Source organism: Cebidichthys violaceus, unplaced genomic scaffold (assembly GCF_023349555.1).
Source record: "Cebidichthys violaceus isolate CVI_PGR_0920_01 unplaced genomic scaffold, fCebVio1.0.p SCAF_4, whole genome shotgun sequence".
Taxonomy (NCBI): Eukaryota; Metazoa; Chordata; class Actinopteri; order Perciformes; family Stichaeidae; genus Cebidichthys; species Cebidichthys violaceus.
The window spans coordinates 3,640,767-3,666,704 of record NW_027176594.1 but is presented as its reverse complement, the minus strand read 5'-3'; the positions used below and the strand labels follow the sequence as shown (position 1 = coordinate 3,666,704).

Sequence of the window (25,938 nt, the reverse complement as noted above, 5' to 3'; positions counted from 1 at the left end):
TTTATTCACAGATTTGCACCTTCACCATAAACTTCAGCTGTGTTATCATTTTTGTATGTGTGTACGTTCGTCTGCCACCACAGAGGCCTCTGGGAGTTTTATTTTTCAAATCAAAGGATGGTGAAGAAAAAAAAAACTCTCACAAGTCCAAGTCACTATTTGTCACTAATGGTCTGGCGAGAAATGCCTAAGACACAATATCTGGTTTGTCAGCTGTCTTAAAACCTTGTAAGGGTATGTGTATGTATGTGTGTTGAATAGCTAGTAACACTTTGCCTCTGCCACATTGTTAGTTTCCTCCTTCAATGTTTAAACGAATAGTTTGACATTTCGGGAAATATTTCTCTTTCGTTTACTTGTTGAAAGTTAGCTAAAAGATCGATCATGTCTGTATGCCAACAATAAAGCTACAGCATATCGACAGTTAGCTTAGCATAAAGCCTGGAACGGAAAAAGAGTGGCTCTGACCAAAGGGAACAAAAAACACAAACCACCAGCTCTAACGCTTACTAATAAACAAGCATTTATCTTGTTTGTTTAATTGTTAAAAAAAAAAGTATAAAAACGATAAGAAGTCCAGTTAAGAAAGAGTCCAGCGCATAACCCCCTGTAAATTGTCGTTTTCAGCCATGCTAGTGGCTCTATGGATGGCAATATTGATTTAATGACATTTTCTACAGACATTTATGGTCCCCAGAGGATGAATCTTAAGGACTTTGGTGGATCCCTCGACTTTTTGTTTATCATTTTTGGCTTTCAGTTAAATGTCAAGACTACTATGGGATGGATTTACGGTGGATTTACGGTGTCCTGGGGATGAATTCCAATAACTTTGGTGATCACCTGACTTTATGTTTACTACTTTGGTTTGGGCCATATCATTTGTTTAGAGCAAATTAGAGACTGTTAGCATGCTAACACTCTAAACTAAGATGTTGAACATTGTCGTTACATCTACCAATCAGCATGTTAGCATTGTCATTGTGAGCTTGTTAGCATGCTGACGTTAGCATTTAGCTCGAAGCGTAATTGCTAGCATGGCATTAGATTTGCTACACTTTGTTTTTGTCTTGCTAAACTTAGGTAACAGGCTGGTATTCAACAAAAATACACAAGAGTTGTATCTTCAGCAAACAATGGCATTTCCAAAAACGTCAGACTATTTCCTAATTTCTTGATTGATCCAACCTGTTGAGCCAAAATGATGCGAGCTACATTACAAATATTGACAAAGAAAAAAAGAGCTATTTCTACAAAAACCTACTTATGTGTTATAAAACAAACATTAACAAAAAAATATATAAAACTTTCAAAAGTTTTGAAAGCGTAAAAAATGTACATATGTGTCACCATGTTAGAAACTGATAACTTAAGTACAAACAAATGTATTCTCTACAGGTAAAAGTAGCTAATGTGGGAATATTGCTCTTATAGTTGATGATGTACAGTATGACACACTAGGAGGACTGCTGATGCTCGTGCTGAACATGCATGAGAAAATACTTGATAAATTATAGTTGGCTGGCATTTGAGGTCCTTGCCAAATGGCTTGAAGGGGTAATGGGGAGTGGGACTCCCTCACCACACAGTTCCTGATTGTTGTTGTTCTTCCCTTTGGTCCTTGAAAGTGTTACAAGAGCTGAATGGGAAAGCTGGAAAGTTCAGTGATCCTAGAAAAGCGAGAAGCCAAGTTAGTTGTCAAACAGTGTGTTTTCTTTTTTATTATCCCTGAAGAGAGGAGTGGCACTTACCACTTAATATCAGTTCCAGTTCTCTTGTCCGCTGTGGAAAAAGAGAAAATTAAAATCTACTTAGTTTCAGAAAAGTCAAAATAAAATCACATTAGGAGACTTTTTCTTTTAGCCTGACTTAAAAACTGGCATCGCCTTTTCTGTGATAAGATTGTAGAAGGATAGATCAAACAAAAACAAATTACAGATGTAAATAAATGTAATTCACAACTGCAATATTTCTTATCTATATTCCTTACTTATAGGTGAATTGGATGATGCTTTTTGGTCATAGAAGATAACACCATATCATGCAATAATAAACTCTGTCATACCCCTCCATAACATATCATTGAACTTTTTCATAGTGTTCAAATTGTTGTGTAAATATAAACTATATGAGCAGAAATTGACTTTGTTGAAAATCTACAGATCTACAACGGTGTTAATAGAGAAAACGATTATTAATTTCAGGGCCTCAATTTTCTACATCAAAGACACAAGATGGTATCACCTATACAATAATTTTCTTTTAACAATATTAAAGAAATATTGGGTTAATCAGATAGTCCACCAAAAGAAATGTATCAGCCATTACTTAACGTCATCTTGACACGTCATCTTAAAAGATTAAATAAAGGTCTAGGTCTGTATTCATGATATCTTTGTGTGTATGTTTTGTGTTTATGTAAACGCTCAATTTCCTTCAGATTTGTTTTTTACAGCACACACACCAGCATGTCAAACACACAAATGAATACTTTCGAACCACAAAATGCTTCTTCTTCCAGCAGGACGTCCGAGGACAAACACAGAAATCATTCGGTCATAACTACAGTCAATTTGGAGACAGTGTCTAGATTTTAAGGGTGTCTTCCTCTTAACTCCATCATGAGCAACTTTTTCTTTTTGAATGTCCATCGTCGCTTGAAAGAGACAACGGTGATGGATGAAGGATGAAGAAAACAAGAAAAAATAGAATGAAGAACAAAAATCTCCTGGGTGAAATCAGACTGATGGTGATTAAATGGCTGGTGATTCTCAGATGGTTTCAGTTGTTTGTTAACGTTGTTAGTGCAAAGTTATACCTGACAGTCAGTCAGTACCTCATCGACGACTTCCTTTTGGGTCACCAGTCGGAGTAGCTCGGTGGAGCCGAGGCCCGAGGGAACCGGGTCAGAGTGTCACAATAGGGAGAGCTAATGCACACACACACACACACACACACACACACACACACACACACACACACACACACACACACACATATACACACACACATGGGGGATTCTTTAAAAAGTCAAAGTCTGTTGAGAAATGTAGCAAATGTCTGCAGACTCTCCAAAATATCCCTCCGCCAATTAACACCGCGGCATGCATGCAAGCAGAGACGCCGCTCGTACCTGAGCACAGCGAGGTCTCCGTGGATATCGCACACTTGCTCACCATGATTACCTGTATTACCCATACTGCAACACAAGAGCGAGGTTGGACAGGTGAGAAAGAGATTGGGAAGACTCCACTGAAAGCAACAAGGATGGAGTGATCCTCGGTATTAAAGTCGAAAAAAGAGGAGGAAGGAAGACGTAGGAGAAGACGATGAGATGAAGATCCATGCAAAGAGGGGAAGACCAAGCTTGTAATTTCAGATTTGCGGTAACAAAAAAAGGTGCAAGAAAGATGTGAAGGGATCCAAAAATTTGAAGTATCCCATACCAAACAGGCAACGGGCATGTGGAAGAGGGCGAAAAGATGTGTGAATAGCAGACAAACATCAAAGTGCAACAAGCCACGGGTAAGAGGTGCTGGAGAGAGAGCGGAAATAACACGGGGAGAAAATATGAGGAGAATCAAAGGCCATGAAAAGGAATAATGACAGAGAGAAGGAAAGAAGAGGATTAATTAATTATTTTTTAATCTACAGAGAAGATTCAGAAAAAACTACCAGCAAAACTCACATCATTTCTGTCTGTGGCTGTATGTACGAAATGTGTGCGTGTGTTTGGACTCACTCTTCAAAGACGTCCTCTGTGTCCATCCTTCTGTAATACTTGGCCAGTTTGATGGAGAAGATGATACTGGGAATCAGGAGGATACAGCAGCCTCCCAGTCCAAACCAGAATGTGTTCTGAAAAACACGTTGACAAGTAATCTTCCTCCAGTTAACCTTTGATTCAGTCCTGTCGCACTCAATTAAACTTGAATCTCTCTGAAATCGATTTTTAGTGCTAAAATAGTTTCAAAGATTAGTCGATGAATTGATTCATCATTTAAGTGGTAGCAGATTTTTTCAGATGCTTCATAGTAGTACGTAGAAAGTAAAAGCAATAATAGAAATAGCACATGAAGTAGAGTGATATATATTATTGCATATTATATTCATATTGTTGCATTTTAACCAGCATTTTAATGTTATAGCTACAGCATTTGAAGTGTATAGTATTTGAGTAGTTTTACTCACTCCATGCATGTTTTTTTTTATGCTACATCAGTGAACAAAATAGTACAGTACCTACGATACTCAGATAATAGTGGTGCCGTAAGAAAGTACTATATTAGTATACTAAACTATAAAGTGCTAATTGTACAGTATTCAAATGTAAGCATTGTTACTTTCCACCATTGTTCATATTTTATGTTTTGGTTTACTGTTGGTCACAAAAACAAAGCAATATAAAGATTTTCCTAAGGACTCATTTGGCACTATTCACAATTTTATAGACTTAAAAAGATGAATTGATGATCGTTAGTTGCAGCCCTTTCACATAAAGGCACATGGATGCACAAAAAAAGTACACATCACCAGGCACAAATAGGACAGAACACATAAATATAAACTCGTCCACACATGCAGCACATACAGAGGTTACAGGCACTGCTGGAGAGCTGATGTATAAAAAAAACCCATATATTTATATTGACCACAGTCTGTGACTTGTTTGAGCTCTCATTTAACTCTCACAAACACACACGATATATAGCTGATATGTAAATAAAAAAAACGTTAATACTCCTCGGGGGCAGGAGTGCAAACAGTGAGGAATCTATGTGTATGTTACTCCCCCTCCTGCCTCAAAACAGACCCTATCTCATCTCAGTGTGTGTGAGCGAGTGTGTCGGAGACCTGAGAACATACTGTTCCCGTACGTGACGCCCGAATGGCTCCACAGTCTTCATCACTCCCAAAAACCCAGAGCTCCCTCAAACCGTCAAAGAGCCGTTTATGTTTCTAGTTGAAATCCAAATACATGTGGGGGAACATGTACTGTACATACAGCTGTGCAATGAATCAGTGCACACACACACACACACACACACACACACACTCACACTCACACTCACACACACACACACACACACACACACACACACACACACACACAGACAGATAACCACAGTGTTCTGGTGCCTTACCACTGAATCGACTACGAAGCTGCACGCTACTATCTCCATGCTGTCCACAATGTTACTGATGGGTTTACACTGGGCCACCTCTGAAGTCAACTGTAGGGGAAAAATACACCAGAAAACCCAAAGTATAGATTACAGTGTATGTATGAATGACGTCAAACGTAAAACCATAACTTGATGAGTATGGTGTAGCAGAGGAAGATGATCTCTCCTCAACCTTCTTATTATAGACATTACATTTAAATCAAAGTGGCTTCTTGGACTGTTTAAATAATCTGGTTGCAATCAGAGAACTTCTAAAGCTTCTGTGATTTACTGAGACCTGAACATCCGAGCCCTGTTTACACTTCACATTAACATGCGTCTTGGGTGATCCGATCACACGTGGACAGCTCTAAATACGTCGGTTCACACCTGGCATTTGCATGCGTCTCCAGATGCGTCTCAAGTGACCACTTCATGTGCATCATTTCCGTTTGCTAAAACCATTGTTGTTTTTAAAAGACGGGAGGCGGCAATCCACTTCCCTGGCTAGTCTAGAAATCAAAACAATACAGACTGGGTCTATTTCGTTTGGGTTCCAAGATGTTTGAAGCACTTGTTATGTATCTCTGTGAGCTTTTTTGAAATTTTCAAAAGTCGTGGACAAAGCCAGCGTACGCGATTTTGATAACTAACTGGATATGAGAAGTAAGAACGAAAGGAGAGCCGCGGCATTGATGACGTAATTTCTTGTTACATCCTTGTCTGGACGCATCAGGGCGCATAAGCGGAAGGCTGTGTGTTACAATACCCATTCTACCATACTATTTAGTATGCCTGAAAAATATTTAGTATGTCCAAACACATAGTAAGTCAACACAGTATGTCAAAAATACTAGGATGTTCTCCTACATCAGGTCGCACTTTGCAGTCTGCAAGCCAGCATTGCTTTTCTGGTTATTCTGACCTACAATCCTCACAGTTAAAGGTGCCATGATATGTGGAAGTAGTGTGTCCTAATTGAATGCATACTGCATGCAACAGAACACCCTTTGTAAGGGCAGCTGCTGTACTTACTTAAAGTAAAAACAAAAAGCATGCGATTTGGAACTCAGCTTACAAAAGATATGTTGTCAAATGGGTCCCGGACCACATCGATGAGTGCCTTGAGTAATCAGACAGGGTGACTTTTCCCTTATTTGTATGACTGGTGTTTTGTCATTGTATCACAAGATTCATGAAATCCTACTTCCAATGTCTTAGCATTTTGAAGACTTTTGAAAGCATTTTTATACCTCTTATGGCCTTTACGACTTTCTTAGGAACTGTGAGAACTCTGTCAGATCACAATGTGCCTTGGTGGTCATTTACACTGGTATTTAGCGCTGTCCACTTGTGATCCGATCGCCCCAAAACACATTTTTAAACTAACTGTCAACAGGGTCCCTGTTGACTTAAGAGTGTAACTCGATTGCTGATAGTTTTACTGTTCTCTCACTATAATCAAGTATAAATCCAACATTAACGGAACACTTTTACTTCGGGTTTCAATTTGCACCGTACAATTACACTCTTCCCTTCTGCTGACAAAGTCTCTCCAGAGAAATGATCAACCCGTAAACTTTAAAAGGAGACGTCAATACTATACAACATAGAAAACTGGTACTATACTCACCGAGTTCTTAACCCATTCTGTATACTGTTTGAAGTATCCCACCAAGCTCTGTGTGTAGCCTTTTGTTTCCTAGAGAGGAACAAACAGAGAGGAAAACATGTCAGCAAATGTGTGACGGCAGTCTGTTGAGGGTTAGTGTGGATTCCTAAGGTAAGACAAAATACTGAGTAATTTAAAGTTGTTCTTATAGTGCTGTTTCTGCTCAGGTCAATCAAACTAGGGTTGTAGTACAAGAAGTTACTGTTGTGTGGTTGTTCAAAATATCTGGTTTAAATCAGAGAAAATGGAGCTGAGGAACTGATGAAAACAACTTTTTAGATGAATATCGCTGTCTAGGCAGCAAATGTGGCAATAAATAAATAAAGATGTCTTCACCTGTGCACAGTTACATATCAATCATATAATACAGTTTGTTGTAATTATCTTTTTAATACCTGTTTCACCACATGGGAGGCGTTATGAGTGATGAGGTACTCAGCTGCATCGATGGCACTCAGGATATTCGTGACCTTGACCTAAAAGACACAAACAGAGAACGAGATTCATTTGCAAGTAAGTGTAAATAGTTTGTGTATGTTCAGATGACAATACAGAAGTTAATGGGATGTTTTCTGCATGGTTTGAAAAGTAGATATTATTTACAACATGTGATGGTAATATAATGATCTGTAACATCGGTAAAGCTAGTGTTTGCTTCCTCACCGGCAGGTCGCTGGACATCCTCTGCAGCTGCTTGATACTCTGGCTCAGTGTACTCTGTGTGAGGAGACAAAAACACAAACTGTTACCAAACAAACCATAACTGCGTCTCTAAATGACCCATTAACAACAAACGCCATCACGTCACATCACCGCTGTCACAACATTAACAACACTCCTATGACAAAACACGCAACATGAACACTGTCATGTTGCGATGTATCGACAGTTGCTTACCCGCGCTTTGACATATTTCTGTTACCATTTACCGAACAAAAAGGAAGAAGAGAGAAGATAAGTAAAGAGAGCGGCTAACAAAAAAAAAGATTATACTTCCATTTTGTTTGTTCTTAAACATGTGATCTGATTATTTACTTTCTTTATATGTGATTTTTATGTTATCTATCCTAATACCTTTTTTCTTATAGTTTGCCAGAACTGAGAAATAAGGTACATTGCTGTTGTTGCATGTTATCTGAAGTTTACTTAAGCTGTAGCAGCTAAAGTAAACTTCAGCAGCTGTTACGATAAGCCTTAAAAACACCTGAGAACATTTCTAATGTTGTTTGCTCCAAGATGCGGCACAAGATTGCTTATTTACTTTGTCAGTAGAAGGAAGGTGTTTCTTGGACGTAGAAGCGGATCTGTGTGTATTTGCTTGTACGTATGATGTGTAAGTGTTTAATGTGTTTGATGAGAGAGTTGATTACCATTGCTTGCTCCATAGGAACCACATGTTCTCTGTGAATCTGTCTGATACTGCTGGCGTGTCCTTTCAGTGCGTTCTCCAGAGCACCACGTGGCTATAAACAAACACACACACACACACACACACACACACACACACACACACACACACACACACACACACACACACAAAGAGAAAGAGCAGAGGACGCAGCAGTTTGTTGCAGTTAAATCTTGAGGATAATCAGGTAATGACTATCAATTAAAATATTTATTATTCCTTCCTTCCTTTTAGAAATACAAGCACACACTAATCCTGCTGTGGTATGTCCTGTGTGCCTTTAAATGGCATAGTTCCTGTACTATGTACTATGCATGTGCCATAAATGTGTGTGTTCAAGCTGAATGGGCAGCTTGTTCAGACCAACTGAGCATGAAGCGAAATTATTTTCCAGAGAGGCTGTCCAACCGTATATTTGGGTTTGTTGGTTTAAGAATATTTCTTTAACATGTCAAGATTAAATCAAGATTCAAAAATGAATGAAATAGACATTAACATCTCTAAAGCCAACTCCCTGGCTCCAAACACTTTCACAAGCACTCTAGCATCATAAGTTAAACTAGATGTGACCGATCACTGCAGCTGACAAATATAAAAACTGATTATACCTCATCTTAGTCACTCTATGCTGTTACTTTTTTTTACAGTAGTACTACAGGTGTGACTTGCATAATAATCCAAAGCAATGTGTGTTATGTATGTAAAATATCACTGCTGTCACACTTCTTCATCATTTTGGCATTTGAATGATAAAAGCAGCATCATGCCGTTGCTGTAGTTTGTTGGTGAGATAATAATGAGACTCACCGTTTGGTCGGCCTGAGCCTCCAGGTCAGTAGAGAAGGAGAGGAGATCCACGAGAGTGACTCCCTTAGTGACCTAAAACAAAAAACAAAGGATCACAGTTTTAAATTCCCTCCTTCAGTCTGGAGATGCGCAAGGTGAATAAGAATTCTTTGCCCAAAATTATAATAACAAAATTGTATTTGTATCCTTAAATAAGATTATTTGATCAAATATTATTTCAAATTGTATTTCATATTACAACAGCTGTACTCATGTTTAGTTTATTAAAATAACAATCAGATGAAAGGAGAATAACACTAACTTTTTGTCCAAGGCGTGGACATTGCTTTAACTTACATTAAGTCCTGGATGCTTAGCCTGACCTTAACTAAAACCAAGACTCAACGTCCCGATAACCTAACCTAATAATCTAATGGTAGAAAAGGCACTGTAGACACACAGACACACAGATTACCTCAGCCAGGTAGGCTTCATAGTCGATATGTCCAACTCCAGAGTTGGCGAAGTTGATGAGGTTGTCTCTGCCGGCCTGCTCTAGTAGCGTGATGTCGTGCAGGTCGACCTGCACACTCTCAAACACTTTGGCCAGATCCCTGTTGTACTGTTTTAACCACACATTCATACGGATAAGTTACCATTCACACAGACTTTAACACAAACTTTTATCAGCATTTCCTACTCAGTAAAGTGACACTAACCACAGTTCTGTTGAGGAAGGAGTTGATGTTGAACATGGTCTCCAGTTGCAGAGAATGGTACAGACCGTTGTTCTCATAGCAGTCCCTACAAAGACAAAGACAGTATGGTCACACACTGAAACTCCTCCTGTATGTGCATTTGTACAGCTCATTATTTTTATAGTGGGAATTTGTTGGTGATCATTTTGGACATTAAATAACTGATTATACAAAAATCTGAGTCAAAATTGGAAAAAATTGGAAAATGTAATTTGCGGCACAAACATTATTTATTTTTTATTTTACTTTGAGGCATAATATGCAGTTCATTAAAATTATTTATCTAGTTTAATTTTTCATTTTTCTTTTCACTTTCAGTCACAAGACACACTGTAAATTGCAGTAAACAATGAGCTCTATTTACATTATGTACAGTATTACAGTGTTACCTGTACATGCTTCCCAAAGTCAAGTCAATGTTGGGATTCTGAAACAGCATCCCTGGAAGGAAGTTCTTCTTGGCAGGATGAACCAGGAATGGTGTGTCTATGATCTACACACACACACACACACACACACACACACACACACACACACACACACACACACACACACACACACACACAAAGACCACCGCGTTATTAAACACAATCCCGCTACGATTAAATGCTCTCTAAAATAACACAGAGAAAGGCAGAGGGCAGAGTCAAAATAAGACAATTCGGGAAAGAAGAGAGTTTGTTTTCAACACCTTGAATAGCTGTCGGTTAGCGAGCGGTTCGCACATCATCTTCTCCACATTGCCACCAACAACAAACAAGGTGGTCACGATGGCCATCAGCACCCAGACGAAGATGAAAGAGAAGCCCACCCCACTGAAAGAGCCAGAGGCAGAGCATGTGAAACACAATCACACAGAAACATCAGTAGGTATCTGCTAAGAATAACTATTTACTGGCAGAATGCATCATTCATCCAGGACAAAGCTGCAAAAATGGTCAATAATGGAACAAAAGAGTGAACGAAACTGAACTTTTGTCACATTTGATCACATGTGTATAGAGAGCAAACAAATGTTCTACAGTACAAACATCTACTGTTTGTCACTTCAAATTATCTGAACATTAAAGTAATAATCTCAAAGATTTTAATTTAAATAAATGTTGGTTAAGTCGCCATCCAGCACCGAATGAGGTAACAGAATGGTGAATAAGCCTGTGGCCCACTGATGAAAGCCCTGCATTAACACTGCAATAAATCAGTGGTCTTAGTAACATACGCCATGAGCAGGTTGCCGCCGGTGTTCGACAGGCAGCCTCGTGTTGTTGGTGTAGCTTGCTTATCGTAGCCACAGGTGCCACACAGCAGCCCCAGGATGTTGAAGGCCAGGACCAGGACGACCATGCAGAGCACCGCTACACAGCCGATCCACCTGCGGCACAGACACATACAGTCACACACTTAGTGCCGTCGTTTGCGAGGATTGATTAACATGAATTTACCCTCACCATAACCTTGTCATAATTCTGACCTTAAAAAATACATATTTTTCCTCTTACCTGTAGCGCTATTTGTCAATCTAGACTGTTTTAGCATAAGTTGTTTAGTTTTGGAGATATTGGCTCATATATTAGATATATGGTTATAACTGCAATATTGCAAAATACTAATGACAAGCCAAACCGCCACACCGCTATTTTCACATTTTAATTTTTTTAATTCTTTACAATGGAAGCTCCATTCATTAACACTATGCTACAAACGCCAGCAGCGGTCCGAGATGCCGAGCGTCTACTCTGCACTGAGCGCTGCATGTTTGTTTTTTTCTGGTTGCCGAGAGTTGAAAAATGTTGAACTTTGGGTAAAACACTGCGCTCGTCACATGGTCATCGTACCCAGCCGTCCAATTACAATGGAGGAGGTGGGGCAATTACCTCAAAGACCAACTGTCACATTGATGGAGGCCAAATTCTTCCCTAGATGGGAAGTTTGTCCCCATAATGTGACAGGTTTGTGTTCCCACAACCTGATTGATTTATGTGTACACAGACAAACACACATGCACAAACCTGTAGAAATCCATTTGGTCAACCTGTGGGTAATAGGACTCTATCTTTTTCTGTCCATCGCTGAGGAAAATGGTGAAATTGACCAGAGACGGTTCCACTGGGAACATCTTTGAGAAGCTGTTGATCTCTATGCCAATCTTATCCAGCATACCTTTTACTCCTATACACACATACAAACAATATCAATTAGAAGGCCTGTCAGTACAAAGGTGACAACATTGAGAAAAGGGGTCTCACAGAAAGTGGAAAGGGACAAAGAAGGACTTACGAGGAAGAGCTGTGGTTTCATCATTCACAAGTTCGCAGGTGAAGGTGAGAGAAGAAAAAATACAAAGTGAAATACTACAGTCAGACCTAATCTCATTTCATTTGTAAAGAAGGAAAAACACCGTATTTGTTTGGCGAACGAAATAAACATACATACAGTACAATGTACAAACATAGATATATATACATATACACTTCTGTACCTGAGACAATGTTTTTAGTTTGTTCTTTAACCAGATTTGGTGTATCATTAAAGGATGAGTAACCCTGGAGGTGGAAAGGAAGAGAGAAAGGATGATTAAGAAAAATATATCCATTTCTAGGGTGTATTTCGTAAGAATATGAAAAATAAAGTGACAACAATGAGCAGGAGGATGATGATAAGCTGGAGACAGAGGCTAACCTTTTGTACAATGTTGCTGAGGTCCGTTTTTAGGACTGTATTGACATTTTCCAAGGCACGAGTGACGTCTGGCAGCTGACAGACACAAAGAGAAAAAGAGTGAAGATTAGTAAATATGGCAACTAAAGTGTTTTTCCATTTATTTCAAGGTGTTCATTCTAATCTCATGCATCAGATAATTCTTAGTTCCTCAGTACCGTGGAGAAGTCAGCGTTGATTCCCAGCTGCGACAGCGTGGAGCGGATGGTGTTACAGGTGTGAGACACAGCTCCATTAGTGCAGGCAGGGTCTGACAAGGTGTTGGACAGAGAGGCACGCTCCCCCGACAGACTGGCCTGAAGCATCCCCGTCCCCTCCTGGAGAACCTCCAAGGAGGTGTTGACGTTCTCTAGGGCCTCTTTGGTCTCCCGCATGGCTACAGGAGAGAGAGGAAGAGTGCAATTGAATCAAAAGTTGGCACTACACTTTTAGTAAAATAATCCACACCGGTGTGTTATTTTGTATTGTCAAACTGGGGAGCCTCATACATTTTATTTTAACACACATTCACAATCCACGCAGACACCACAGAACTACCCAAATTTCAACAATAACCAAAATACCACGATACCACAAAAAACACGATAGGAGACGTTTTACAGGGCACAACAGTGGTTCAGATCAGCAGATCAGCTCTGATTACCTTTGATGGCATTCTCAACTTTTGCTTTAGATAAAAGGAAATGTGAGGAAATCAAAGAGGAAAAATGGAAAGTAAAACATGGTGAGGATGTGCCCTAAAAAGACACAATGGGATTCTGTAGTGATAAAACCACATGAGAGGAAACTGCACATACAAACAAATCATGTAGCATCACACATAAAGTGTGGGGACAATTCACAAAGACAATATATTTATACATAGATATATGTTGCAATATGGTCGCAATTTCAATTTCAGTTCAGCAAAATAAGGAATACTTTACAATTTCAGTTCAAAGTAACATTCAACATGACAAAAGTGTATTATTTTGTTTGACCTATTCAGAGGTTTCTGAGCATTTTATATAACACAAAACATGAACAGACTTTTACATTCAAACAAAAATAGTTCTTGGCTGAAGAGATCTATCCTTGAATTTCAGAATCAATATCACCAATTAGATGTTTCAGCAGCAGCAGCATCAGCACTGCATTGTGATACTTCGTCTCCACTGCTTGAACTGAACAGGTGGTCGTATGAAAAGCTCATACAGAATGTGTGTTACCTCCAGCCATACGCAGCGCAGTGTCCAGTGAGGGAACCACCTCTTTCTCCAGCTGACTGTGGATCCTCCCACCCAGCAAAGGTCCAATGTCTGTCCAGAAAAACACAGGAAGATCAGACGGTTTTATGACAACACGACAGTTATATATTGCTGCTGTAGGTAAACACGGGGAGACACAGGCAAACAACGCGAGGGACATTAAACAAAGAAAGTATGTAAACAGTCTGAATTCAACTCACTGTCCAGGTCTGATAGGACTTTGTTCTTTGCTGTGGTGTACTGGGCTGTCAGGTAATCAATTTGCTGCAACAGAAGCATTCAAACATGAATTATTGTGTAAGTGTCTTTTAAATGGGAATGCATGTGTGTGTGTGTGTGTGAGAGAGGGCATACCGCGGGTGTGTTGTTAGCAAACGTCTTCAGGTCTCTCATGTTGGTGTTGATGAGCCGCCGAGTGCTCTTAATCTGTGTGCTGACATTATGGTTGGCAGCATAGGCAATGAGCACTCCCAGACTGAAACACAAACACACGCACAGGACCAGTAAAGTAAAGGCAGTGAGCAGTACTGACCAGCAGAGGGCAGCATGGCTACATTAACGTGTAGTTCTGCTCCATGGGCTTCAAAAGTCACTGTTGGAGAATTCAGAGAGATGTGACCACCTGCAAAGACGCATTTCTCTATTTTTAGAACTGACTGTGTATCACATGAATGAAGGGTAATCTGGTAGAGGGTATAAACAGCTCACACGTTTGATCAGTTATTTTACTTTAAGACTGAAAATACACATCTCAATCTCCTGCAAGCTTAGAATAACTTTGTGATGCATTGTCCACTCTTTCTCTACAATCCATCTCCTTCATGATTAGTAAATATTTAACAAGGAATTTGATTAAAATAAACATTGACTTATCTCAAGTTTATTAACGTTATGACGTATGTTGTAATATACTGTAGCAAACTTACTGTAATAAATTAAGCAAACAGGATGGATAATGCTGCGATAATTCACTGTTAGAGGTCAGATGCGGTGCTGAGCTGATAACATGCAAACTTTCAGCGTATTTTAAGTGAATTGTTACTGTGATGTTTTGGTTGAGCGTTATTCCTGAACTTGGAAATTATTCTTTTTCTTTTGAAGGGATTTCATTTACCTGCCACATAACAAATCCTTCTGCTGAGCCTTGAAAGATCCAAATGGCCACAAACTGCTTCATGTACTCATATAAGCATGTTTTGTCTTTGTGTGTGCGTGAGCATGCATGTTTGTGATGTGAAAGCACTCATTCAGACAGAGAGGCCTCTCACAGTCAGCCAAGTGATATCAGTGACACCTAACTGTCCTGCTCAGTTTGGATTGTGTGTCTCCTACACTGCAGAATAACGGCAGGGAAGTCCCAGTCTGAATGTGAGCAGTTTTGTTAAAGTGAAACTTCACGGATTTTACCCATCAATGTTCTGTTTACAGGTCTTATGGAGTATAGTACTACTGCATATATGAGGAATAAAGTTGTGTAAAGCCTTTTGTGGCTTCAAAAGGAGCTCAAAATCTGATAAACTGCCTCGAGTGATGTCACGTGGGTTGTTAGCCTGCTTGTCATCTCTTCTCGAAGCTACTGTACATTACAGGAGTTTGACGCGAAATCGGTGGAGAACTCTTTTGAGAACCCACATACAAATACACATGAGCATGCAAAAACTGTGCAACCAAAAGGTGTGTATACCCCTTGTGTTTTTGCATAATTTGTGTTGCGCTACAAAATAATTTCACAATGAATTTATTATTACTTTTGATCTGGTATCACTGAGTAATGAGAAATGTCTGTTCATTTTTATAAAGCTCATTGTAGGGACATTTGATGTCAATTGTAGCGTTATCACCTTTCCTACAAATTGTACTGATATGGCAGGAAATAAAGGAGAGAAGGGTGCAACACAGGTCTCTGGCAAGACTCGAACCAGGGATGTTGTGGTTCATAGTGGTCAAATTCAGAAAACATTTGTGTACTGGTTGCTTTGGGATCTACGACTTAAAGTTTAGCAAGACATGTTTCCCTTTTTGTTGAAAACATATGCAAGTCGAGGTCTATATTTAAATACTTTTACCAAGTACCAAGCTCAGTATATCCAAAATCCACTGTCCAACAACTCATCACAATCTAGAAACCCAGAAAGCACACAGTGAGAACAGAATCACTGTCATAATACCTTCATTTCTCTCATGAAAAGAGAAAAACAATCCTCATAGTGTTGATAAACAAGATAATATGATAAAGGCTGAAAGGAACGACTCACACAATGAAGATGGAGGTGGCGATGAGCGAGGCGGTGTAGAAACCTCTCTGGCAGTCGACGTTCTTTCTCTGTCTCTGGTGCATCTCCCCTCCGCAGTTCTCACAGCATCGACACACACAGAAACACATGCCGATGATGGGGGTGAGGATCAAAAAGGTGACGCCGATGGTCGCACATATGAGGAATCCGGCTTCGTAGTGGATCATCTGCAGGAGGAGAGGAATCCATACAATCACCATTCTCCCTCACTGGATCATTTTTTATGTGTATTATGGGAACACAATGTTATGAGGAGTTTACCTGTAGTAACAGGACCACGTTTTCTGGCTGTGACCCCATAGCACGTGCACACGAACGCATGCAGACAAAGAAGCGCACGTGCACACACACATACATACATACACACACACACACACACACACACACACAAACACAAATTCACACAAAGCCATAGCAAGAGGGAAAGAAAGACAAACAAAACAAAGGTCAGTGTCACAGCCAAGAGTTTAAAAGGCAGCAAAATTCCGATTTCTAAAGAGGGAATTGAAGGCAACATCATGAGTCAAGGTAGAAAAAAAGATGAAAAAATAGTCAAATTAAATTTCTATACTTCCAAGGAAGTATAAGAACAAAATCTTTCACAAGTAATATGAATAGTAAATAGTAAATATCCAAACACTGCTTAACATCATGATTAAGTTCATCTCAATTATCACTTTAATCAAACGTACCTTTCTCCATTCTTCTATTTTGATTCCTCCCATGTTTTGTTGAATGACTTTAACAATCAGATCTGAAAAACAAATAGAACAGAAAGGTCGACACTTGAGTCTTTCAATCTGCAGAAATGTAATTATAATCACTTGCACAACAGTGTTTTACGGGCGGTGTACGACTCATCTCCCAATATCACACACAATCAAATACACTTCCTGTTTAACATTTGAGAAGCTTCACTGGAGTGAAAAATCCATTTATCTGTTCATGAGCAGACAACAGAGATTATGAGGATTCATATTTTAATTTCCGAGGAAAGTATTGCAAATGTATTTCCTCATATATCTAACAGCTGTGTGTTTTTGCGGAAGCTGTTTGAACTGTGTAGTTTGCCAGTGAGGACAGCACTCCGGTCCAGCTGTCTGTGTATTTATATGGGTCAGGCATCACTAAGCCTACCTGGATGGTGAGGGACTCACCCACACTGTTACTCTGCAGGGGAACACTGATTCCTCTCTCTCACACTCACACACACACACACACACACACACACACTAGGGATGCCCGGAGCCAACTTTTTCAGTCCCGATACAATACCTTGGCTTCTGGTATCGGACAATACAGAGTAGCAATCCGATATCAGTGTTTAATTAATAAGCAGTATGACTCACTGTGCGGAAGAGACTGGGTGCATTGATGCATCTCTAACACACACACACACACACACACACACACACACACACACACACACACACACACACACACACACACACACACACACACACACTAACAAGAACACTTGTATGCATGCACACAAACACAAACTCATTCACACTACATGTATATTTGTGCTGTACTTGAGTACAACTTTGAGATGCTTGTAGTTTCCTTTTTATGCTACTTATATAATAAACTAATAAAGGCAATATTTTCCAGTGTTTGTTATCAGTTTATCAGATCTCTCAGATCGAGTGGTTGGCGCCCCGCCCCTTTCGTGCTCAGGTGCAGATATCGACAAGTGATTGAAGAAATATGTCTCACACTACTTTTGTCTTTTAAGAATGTAGTATAGTCACATAGCAAGTCCTCTCAGGTTGGAACAGTAGGTGCCACTGTAAACGGCAACAAGCAGATGGAGGCCAGTTTAGCATGTAAATGCTGACACAGCTGTCTCTCTCACACACACACACACACACACACACACACACACACACACACACACACACACACACACACACACACACACACACACACATTGTGTCTGTTCTGCCTCCTGCTTGCGTACCTGCTGACCCTCAGGTGAGGTGAGAAAGCACATGTAACTGAAATGTGTGACTAGAATTGTTTTTCTCACTTTAATGTTCCAGTAAATTAAGTGAATTAAAGTACTATTACTGTCTCTTTGTATACTATGCTGTTTTGTTTATCCTCTCACATAGGTTTGCAATTTGTGTACATTTTCATCACAGATTAATCGGCCAATTGATTTGAATATATTTGAATAGTGAAGTGAAACATTTCCATTAGTCCGTGGTGACATCTTTGAATTAATTGGGGACTCAATTTAAAAAGGAAAATAGTTGCTTTTCAATCAATTAATTAAGTTATTCTTTCAGCTCTCACTACATACTGACCACAATAATACTTCAACCTTTTGTTTGTTATACTGTGTATACCCAACAATGTCTTTGGAGTGTTTAGGGAGATTTTATGATTGGCTGCAAAGCAACTGCTTTTAAATCATGTGAGGTTTTAAGTCTGTGCTTGAACAGTAACATTGTCTCAGAATTGTCTTACTCTGGTGAGTAAAAGGAGCTGAGATTTCAGATATCTTTTGTGACCATATGGATAATCCTCTCAGCACCATCTTCCTCTGGCTGTCTCACTTTTCCCAGAACTGATTTTTAAAAGTGGTTCACCTGGAAGCCTCAGACTGTCATGACGGGGGTGAAGACATCTCCCTCCTTTACCTCTGCAGATGAAGCATATGAGCACATCTGAGTCATGTCGATGCCACCTGTTGTTGATCAGGTACTTAGTTAGCATTAGCCACTGGGGGCAGTTAAGCTTAGACAGCTTAGTTCAGTGACCCAATATAAGAGCTAGCTACTGCAAACGAAAGGAAGAGGGGGGATAAACAACCTGAAAGAATGAACCCATCACTGCCCACCATGTGTCTGCTGCAATGGTCAAGACGAGGAACCGATTTTATACCAACACATGCATAGGTTTTTTTCATTTACATGTTTTCGGCATCTGTTGTGAAGCTCTAACTTTCATAAACCAAATTTTTAGCATCATTGTTTGCGTGTCTCTTCGTTTTTTCATAATAAAAGACCTTTAAAGAAACCCCAGTGGGATCTCTTGTTGTTTTACTAGAGAAGGTGAAGCAAACATTGGAGCCACAACAGAACACACACAGGTTCATACGGGCCACTGTAAGGCTAAATATGTCAACAGCGAACCATCAAACACTGCTGCTAGTTAGTTACCTTCTTACTGCAATGTGTAAATATAGAATTCCACAATCCCCTACCATGGCGCGCTATGAGAGATTACCGGAAGGTGTGAACAAAGCCTTATGTAACCTGACAACAATCTATACTATTTACATTAAAGGCCTCATTTAATGGAAACACTCTCAGCCCCACACACACACACACAAAACAGCGAAGGCATCTACGTGTTTGCATCCACTCCACAATAAGGTTCATTGTGGATTTCAGAAGTGTATCCGTCAACTTGTTCAACTGGATTTTTTTTTTGTACAGCCACAATGTCACACTTGAAATTCTTCAAGGTTTTAATTTATCCAAACAAAAGAGAAATAAAGTATTCAGTGGGAGTGATGACGAGGGTTCACATACACATGTTGGTCTCTGCCAATGTGATGAAGAGTCTCTCCAGCTGTCTGGACAGGAACTGACTTTTAACCCGTTGAACGTCCTTTGGGGGAAGCAAGTTAGATCGCAGTTACCCTACTGGAGTAATGTAGGTTTCAGAGTACATTCAATGGTTGGAAAATGGAAAATGGCACAAAAAAATACATTACTTTGGTATTACGCCTGCAAATTCCAGCATTAACTAGCAGTGTCTACTTGGTTCATGAGCTGTGAGCAGTTTAACCAGAGAGTGATTTTCACATCTGAGATCTAAAATTAATTACTCATAGAATTCTCTAAATCTGTTTTATTTAAAGGACTTTTTGGGATCCAAAGATCCAAAAGCCTAGAAAAAACACACCATGTTCTTTTTTTCTTCCTTTTTTGTGAATTATCATGAACCCAGAGGAACCACTGCTTTAAGTTACCACCAGACAGCATATGAACAGGCATTGTATTGATTGATATTGGTTCTGAGACAAGTTTAACATCGGGGTGACAAACTGAGATTGTAGCTCTAAAATGTAGAAGAGCTTGTTTTTATTGTTTTTATTACAAGTGACAATGTTAAGAGAAAGTGATGTTGTGGGCTGCAGTTCAAAAGGTGTGATGACATACAGTAGGTCACCTCAGGTTTGCCAAAGCACAGTTATGTAGTACTGTTTGTGTCCTTAAATAACTGTATTACTCAGTGTTACTCAAGGCTCTAAGTGGAGTATGTATGTTCGGAGCACCAGGAGCTATAGAAAGTTACACAGCCGCCTGTGAGCTGGAGCAAAACAACTAAGAGGATTATGTGATTTTTTTTTTCTGTTTGCTCTCGACACTTCATTAGGGTCTTCTCACAAGAAATCATTGTTCAAGTTAAGACACAGAAAGACGAGAGACTGAAACCACTACTTTCATTATCGACTGATCTGTCCATCATTTCCTTAATAATAATAAAATACTGGAAAACCAAAAGATATGAGTTCACTAACAAGTCTAACAATATCTGCAAATATTTGAGAGGCAGAAAACAGTGATTTATTTTTCTAAAAAAAATAAATAACAATGAATTGATTGTTGCTGCCAATTTTTCTGTGGATTGACTTATCAATGAATCGATGTGTCTCTTGTTTCAGGTCTACAAAGACACCTAAAGTACATGCTGTCCAGTCTCACATCGAGAACAACACGTTGAAAGCTTGAAATAGCTTTAGTACATGAAGGGAATAAAAGATGAACGGTAGCTGCAATGTAGGATGCAGACGCAGATCTAAAGCATCAAAACATGATAAACTTGACTTTTTGGAGGCAGCAATTCCTCCTTTCCTTGCACATATCCTTATCAGACGACTAATTTGGGTTTGTGATCTGATTTAAGGCATTTGCCTCCTGATCAGTCCCAGTAATTAAGGCAAACAGACAAATACCATGACTGTGACCCACTTTCAGTATGTGTGTGTATGTGCGCATGCCCGTACGTGCTTGCACATGTGTGTGTTTGACAATGCCATCTGTAGCAGTGTTAGCATTAGCCCTGTGGATGCTAATCCTCTAATCTACCCTGTGTGTATCAGAGGGATAAGACACGGCCTCCTCGCACAGTAAATGAGTCCAAAATGCTTCTTCATCATAAAAACAACCGTCACACAGATGTATAAAGAGGGATGAGCGGGTCAGGAGAAAACCCAGAGCCAGTCAGGAACCAGTGATGAACCCTTCAGCAGGAACTCAGATACAAGCAGCTCTACTGGAAACCTGAAACATTCACGGCATTAATAATAAAACAGGGATTTGTGGAGATTTTGTCACAGAATCCTTGTGAGATTGACAATCCAAATGATCGGACAACACCAATCAGTCCACTACATTTCCTCAGTCTACCGGACATTGATTTGCGTTTCTCCATTTTAACCTCAAGTTAACCTCAGTCCTGACCCCAACCCGTCACCTCTGCTAATTATAGACTCAAGCCCTTACCTCAATCATGGACACAATTCAATCCAAGACTAGATCGTCGCATTTTCTAAAAGGTATATCGTAAACTGAGACGTATAGCACACAAGCCTCTATTTGCCAAAAATGTGCGGGGAAACAACACTTGTCGGTAAAACCAGAGTAAAAGTAATGTTTCTTTGATCAGTGCTATTGTCAATAACTCACATACAGACAGTATATTACATGTAAAATGTTAACAGATCCTAATAAGACTGTAAATCTTAAATATTTTTATAAAAGACAACACTATATACCAAGTCCCACCAGAGAGTTAACTATTATACAGTCCTGTTCTTCAGACAACTTAGTGTAAGCAGTTTGAACATGAATGAGTAAATAAGGCCAGACAAGAACATATGATCATTTATCATCTTGTAATTGAATCGTATCGTGATTAAATCATATATTAAGATATATTGATACACAATTGTGTTGATAACAATAATCACTTTCTCACTAAAATGTCTCAGAAAATCTGTATTGATAGGAATTCTGCTTGTAGTGAAATCAAAATATTGTGTATAAATATTTATTATTTTTTTCTCAATAATTTCACTTGAAACTGTTCATTTTCCACTAAAGGTCTTAACTAAATGACAAAATACTTTTCATTTGTGAAGTATTTAATTCACACACAGTATTCAAAAATAGCCTTCACCATGTGGTTATTTCATGCAGACTATTTATTTATTTATTTATTGAATAATAATAATTTGTCTAGTCTACTAATACTCATAAAAGTATGCTACGGATAAAATGAGTTGTAAAAAGATTTGCATAGTGACGAATGTCAAATTAAGAGGTAAAACTCAAGCAAATACTTGATTTAGTTTTTGGCTGTACACTGTATGATGACATACTAAATCAAGCTTTGCTTAAAACCTTTTTATCTGTCTTAGCAAACATGTTCAGGCAGTTTGAGTAACATCAATACTATTCATAACAATCCTTTTTAAGTTTTTGGATTCACAGAGGAACTGTTTTCTAAAGACTGTGCTTGTGCTGTATTTTCCCTCGAATAGTGAATAATATGTGGGCTATGTTTGATGTGTGCGACCAACATGCAAGGGTGAATATGATATGTGTGAGTGTGTGACATGACGTCCAGGTGGTCTCTACCTGTGCGTGTGTATGACAGTAATTCATAGTGGAAAGTCCCCGACAGCAGCAGCATATGGTCCAGTGGATTAAGGTATTAGGTGATGCAGGTGACTGAGAAAGCCTCCTCTAATCGCTGATCTGCTAATTGATTACCCAGCCAGCAGCACTAACCCTGGACACCAAAATGGCAGCAACTTAAAACCTTCAATCCTATTGCACTATGTCATCCTCCAACGTGACCACTCATAGCTGCGCATACAGAACACAACCAAACCACTTTAAGTTGATTATGGCTCTGTATATCTATTGCTGGATTTTTTTTTTCGACACCAAACAGCGTGTATGTATTGATCAAGTGACAGACCTGATATCACCTTTTAATCACCTCAATAATGTTAAAGCATGGGCCCCAGAGAGGATCATTCATAAGCTATATGATAGTATTGATCCCATTAATCTTCTCATTTATGAGCTCTACAAGCCACAAATCATCATGCATGCAGTCCCTCCGTGCACGTGCTCTTTTGATTCAGGATCATCTTAATAAGGAGAGTTTTTCGGAAGTCATGCGTTGATATTTGCAGTGTGCAAAAATGTCCTGCAACAGCCGTCTCTCTGATGTTTTTTGGACTTTGCTGTTTAGTTTATGACGTAAAACAAGGTCAGTCAGAGAGTCTGTGATGCTACATAGACAGGCAAGTGGTTTCCAATCTTTATGACTGTGACCCCTCAGCACATGTTATGGCTTGGCAGGTTTATGCACAAAGAGTTTAGTTTTCCTTCTCAGTTACAGGCCCTTTTCACAGCACCCAGTTAGGCCTGTCATAGCAGCGTAAACACATTATTAACACATAATTGATCAAACTAATTAGGATCCCATTCTTTTTAGCGTGGCACAGCCATTCCAGTGAGGCACAATAGGACCCTGGCCAACCTAAATGGAACAGGGCCATAATTGATGTTATTAATCACTCAATGACATGTCAAAAACGCTGCTGTGAAAAGGGCCTCTTGTATCATTTTATGAGACGTGTACATATACAGTATTTTACAAAAAAAAGGGAAAAAAGTCAGAAACAATTGTCACTTTCATAAACGTGTTACTCCCTCACAACACCCAGGTTTATATTGGGACCCCTTGGGTGGGTTTCAACCTCCAGGTTGGGAACCATTTGACTAGCTTTAGGTAAAACTTTCATGCACTTTCATGCATGCTTTGAACCAAACTGCCAACTGTTTGGCACTTTGTCCACACACATAAACTTTCTTTTAATTAATTTGTAGCTATGTATCTTTAAATTTAATATATTCTACTATTTACTGTATACTGTGTATATATCATTATTTTTCTACTGAGCATCTTGTGGCACAAAAACTCAAAAATTATGATACCATCTAAATGATTTGCAGTCACAATAAAGCTATAATTCTGAATCTCATACATTAGTGTAACACCTGTTACGGAAACAGGAACACACATAATTCACATGTAGGTTATTTTATGTGAATTTGAACTATCCAGAATGACTTGTATATCCAGAGGAAAAGGTAAAGCCCTGACAGGTGCAAGAGGAATAAGATGCAGAGTGAAAATGAAGGAAGGAGGGCATGAGTGGGGAGGAGGGATAATCTCACCTTTAGGAAAGGAGTTCGGTTGAATAACGTAGAGAAACGCGTGGACAACGTGGAACAGGATCCCCACGGCCCCTGGTTCGTAGTAAGCGTGGGTATCATAAACCGCCGCCGGTACAAACCCAAAATCCAGCGGCTCTACCGGTGGAGGGGAACGCTGTCTGCGGGAGTCCACGCGGGACTCCACGCGCGCCTCATCCGCCTGCTGCTCGCCGCTCGTGGACCCCCAGCAGAGCAGCAGGACGAGCCATCGTGTCCACAACATAATGGCTCAGAAAAGTCCAGCTTTGTAACAAAAATAAAAAAGTTAAAACTCCAAGCGACCCGGTCTGGCGTAGGATGGAGACGGGATACGCGCGAGAGGGGATACGCGCCGCTGGTGACGCGAGGACACCTGTCCCTCTCGGTGGCTCACGCGCTGGTGACACCTGTCCCTCTCGGTGGTTTATCCTCGCAGCTCAGAGACAAACCGTCCAAAGGAAAACTTTCAAACTTAACATCCAACGGTCGAGGTTTCTAGCAGCCGTAGCTCCTGGTTTCTCGGTACGGACTCATCGCAGACATTTTTTTTCCCCCCCGGAGACCTTCGACAGTTTGAAGCGGACCAACAGACGGAAGGATGTGCTCGTTATCTCGGTGTCATGTCCTCACTCTCCTCACCGGCCCCGGCTGTGAGTAGCCTAATCCTGCGTGCACGTAAAAAAAAACAGGAACGCTCGTGCTCGCTGAAAGCTCGCCCGGTGCTTCAGTGGCGCACGACACCGTTACATATACGACACCATACTGCTATACAAGCAGCCATGGAAAGTAACTAAGTACATTCACCAAAGTATTGCTTTGAGGTACTTTTTTTTTTTTACATGACCGTAGAGGTCATAAACAGTCAATTATAGCCACTAGACTAAGTCACTGTGCATCAAAATGTTCTCAAATGACCATTTAAATAAATTTATGAATTCTACATAATATTGTTGATATTGTTTTTTTTTTATATACTGTCAGGTATTCTGAGATAACAATCGACTCCAACAATGACCAACTATCATTTGTGGAAATGAAAGTCTTCTGAGCATTAGAGGTGAGATAGTGTTATGGTGTATAGAGAGAATCCAACATCATCTCAGAGGGTGTCTGTATGAATGAAATGTATGAATGTATGAATGGGAGGCAGGTCATTGCCTCTACACTTAGCAGCTGCCCTTCAGCTCTGAAGTTCATCAGATAGACGGTCAAGGCTATAGTGAAATTTTGGCAAGCAACAAAAGGTTTGAGTTCAAAAAAGGGAAAACCCAAAGTTCGGTTAAAAAGCAACATTATAGCCAGGTTAAGTCTTTGATATATCAGCGCTCTCTTTCATCCTTGCACGCTCACAGTTACTTAACACGATACTATAGTTTAATGTAAACTTGTGTGTTGACGTAATCAGGAAAACACAAGTCATGTATTCAGAAGTAGATAATTCAACAGCATTGGACCCCGAAAAAAAACAAGAAAAAGAAAAGTCCCCGTGTGTGAATAACTGTGATGACAGAAACCCCCCAAATGTCCATTCAGGGGGGAACAGTGGACTGCAGTGTTTTGCCCTCTGAACAGAGCCTGCAGTGACTCCCTCCA

At 39.7% G+C, this 25,938-nt stretch overlaps 1 protein-coding gene across 1 annotated transcript; it reads right to left on the bottom strand.

The window, feature by feature from the left end:
- On the bottom strand, positions 1 to 25,130 carry prom1b (prominin 1 b). The gene is made up of 28 exons (XM_068727211.1): positions 24,328 to 25,130; positions 16,741 to 16,802; positions 16,310 to 16,336; positions 16,010 to 16,215; positions 14,109 to 14,229; positions 13,955 to 14,018; positions 13,716 to 13,805; positions 12,666 to 12,883; positions 12,469 to 12,543; positions 12,269 to 12,332; positions 12,067 to 12,075; positions 11,799 to 11,958; positions 11,009 to 11,161; positions 10,481 to 10,604; positions 10,179 to 10,282; positions 9,751 to 9,835; positions 9,507 to 9,653; positions 9,053 to 9,124; positions 8,208 to 8,300; positions 7,501 to 7,554; positions 7,233 to 7,313; positions 6,799 to 6,867; positions 5,145 to 5,234; positions 3,743 to 3,858; positions 3,134 to 3,199; positions 2,837 to 2,929; positions 1,752 to 1,782; positions 1 to 1,670 (listed from the first exon to the last, which is right to left on the bottom strand). Exons 1-26 carry the CDS (start codon positions 24,587 to 24,589, stop codon positions 2,860 to 2,862), a joined length of 2,682 nt encoding a protein of 893 aa, XP_068583312.1. The 5' UTR covers positions 24,590 to 25,130; the 3' UTR covers positions 1 to 1,670; positions 1,752 to 1,782; positions 2,837 to 2,859.
- Between the last annotated feature and the right edge of the window lie 808 nt (positions 25,131 to 25,938).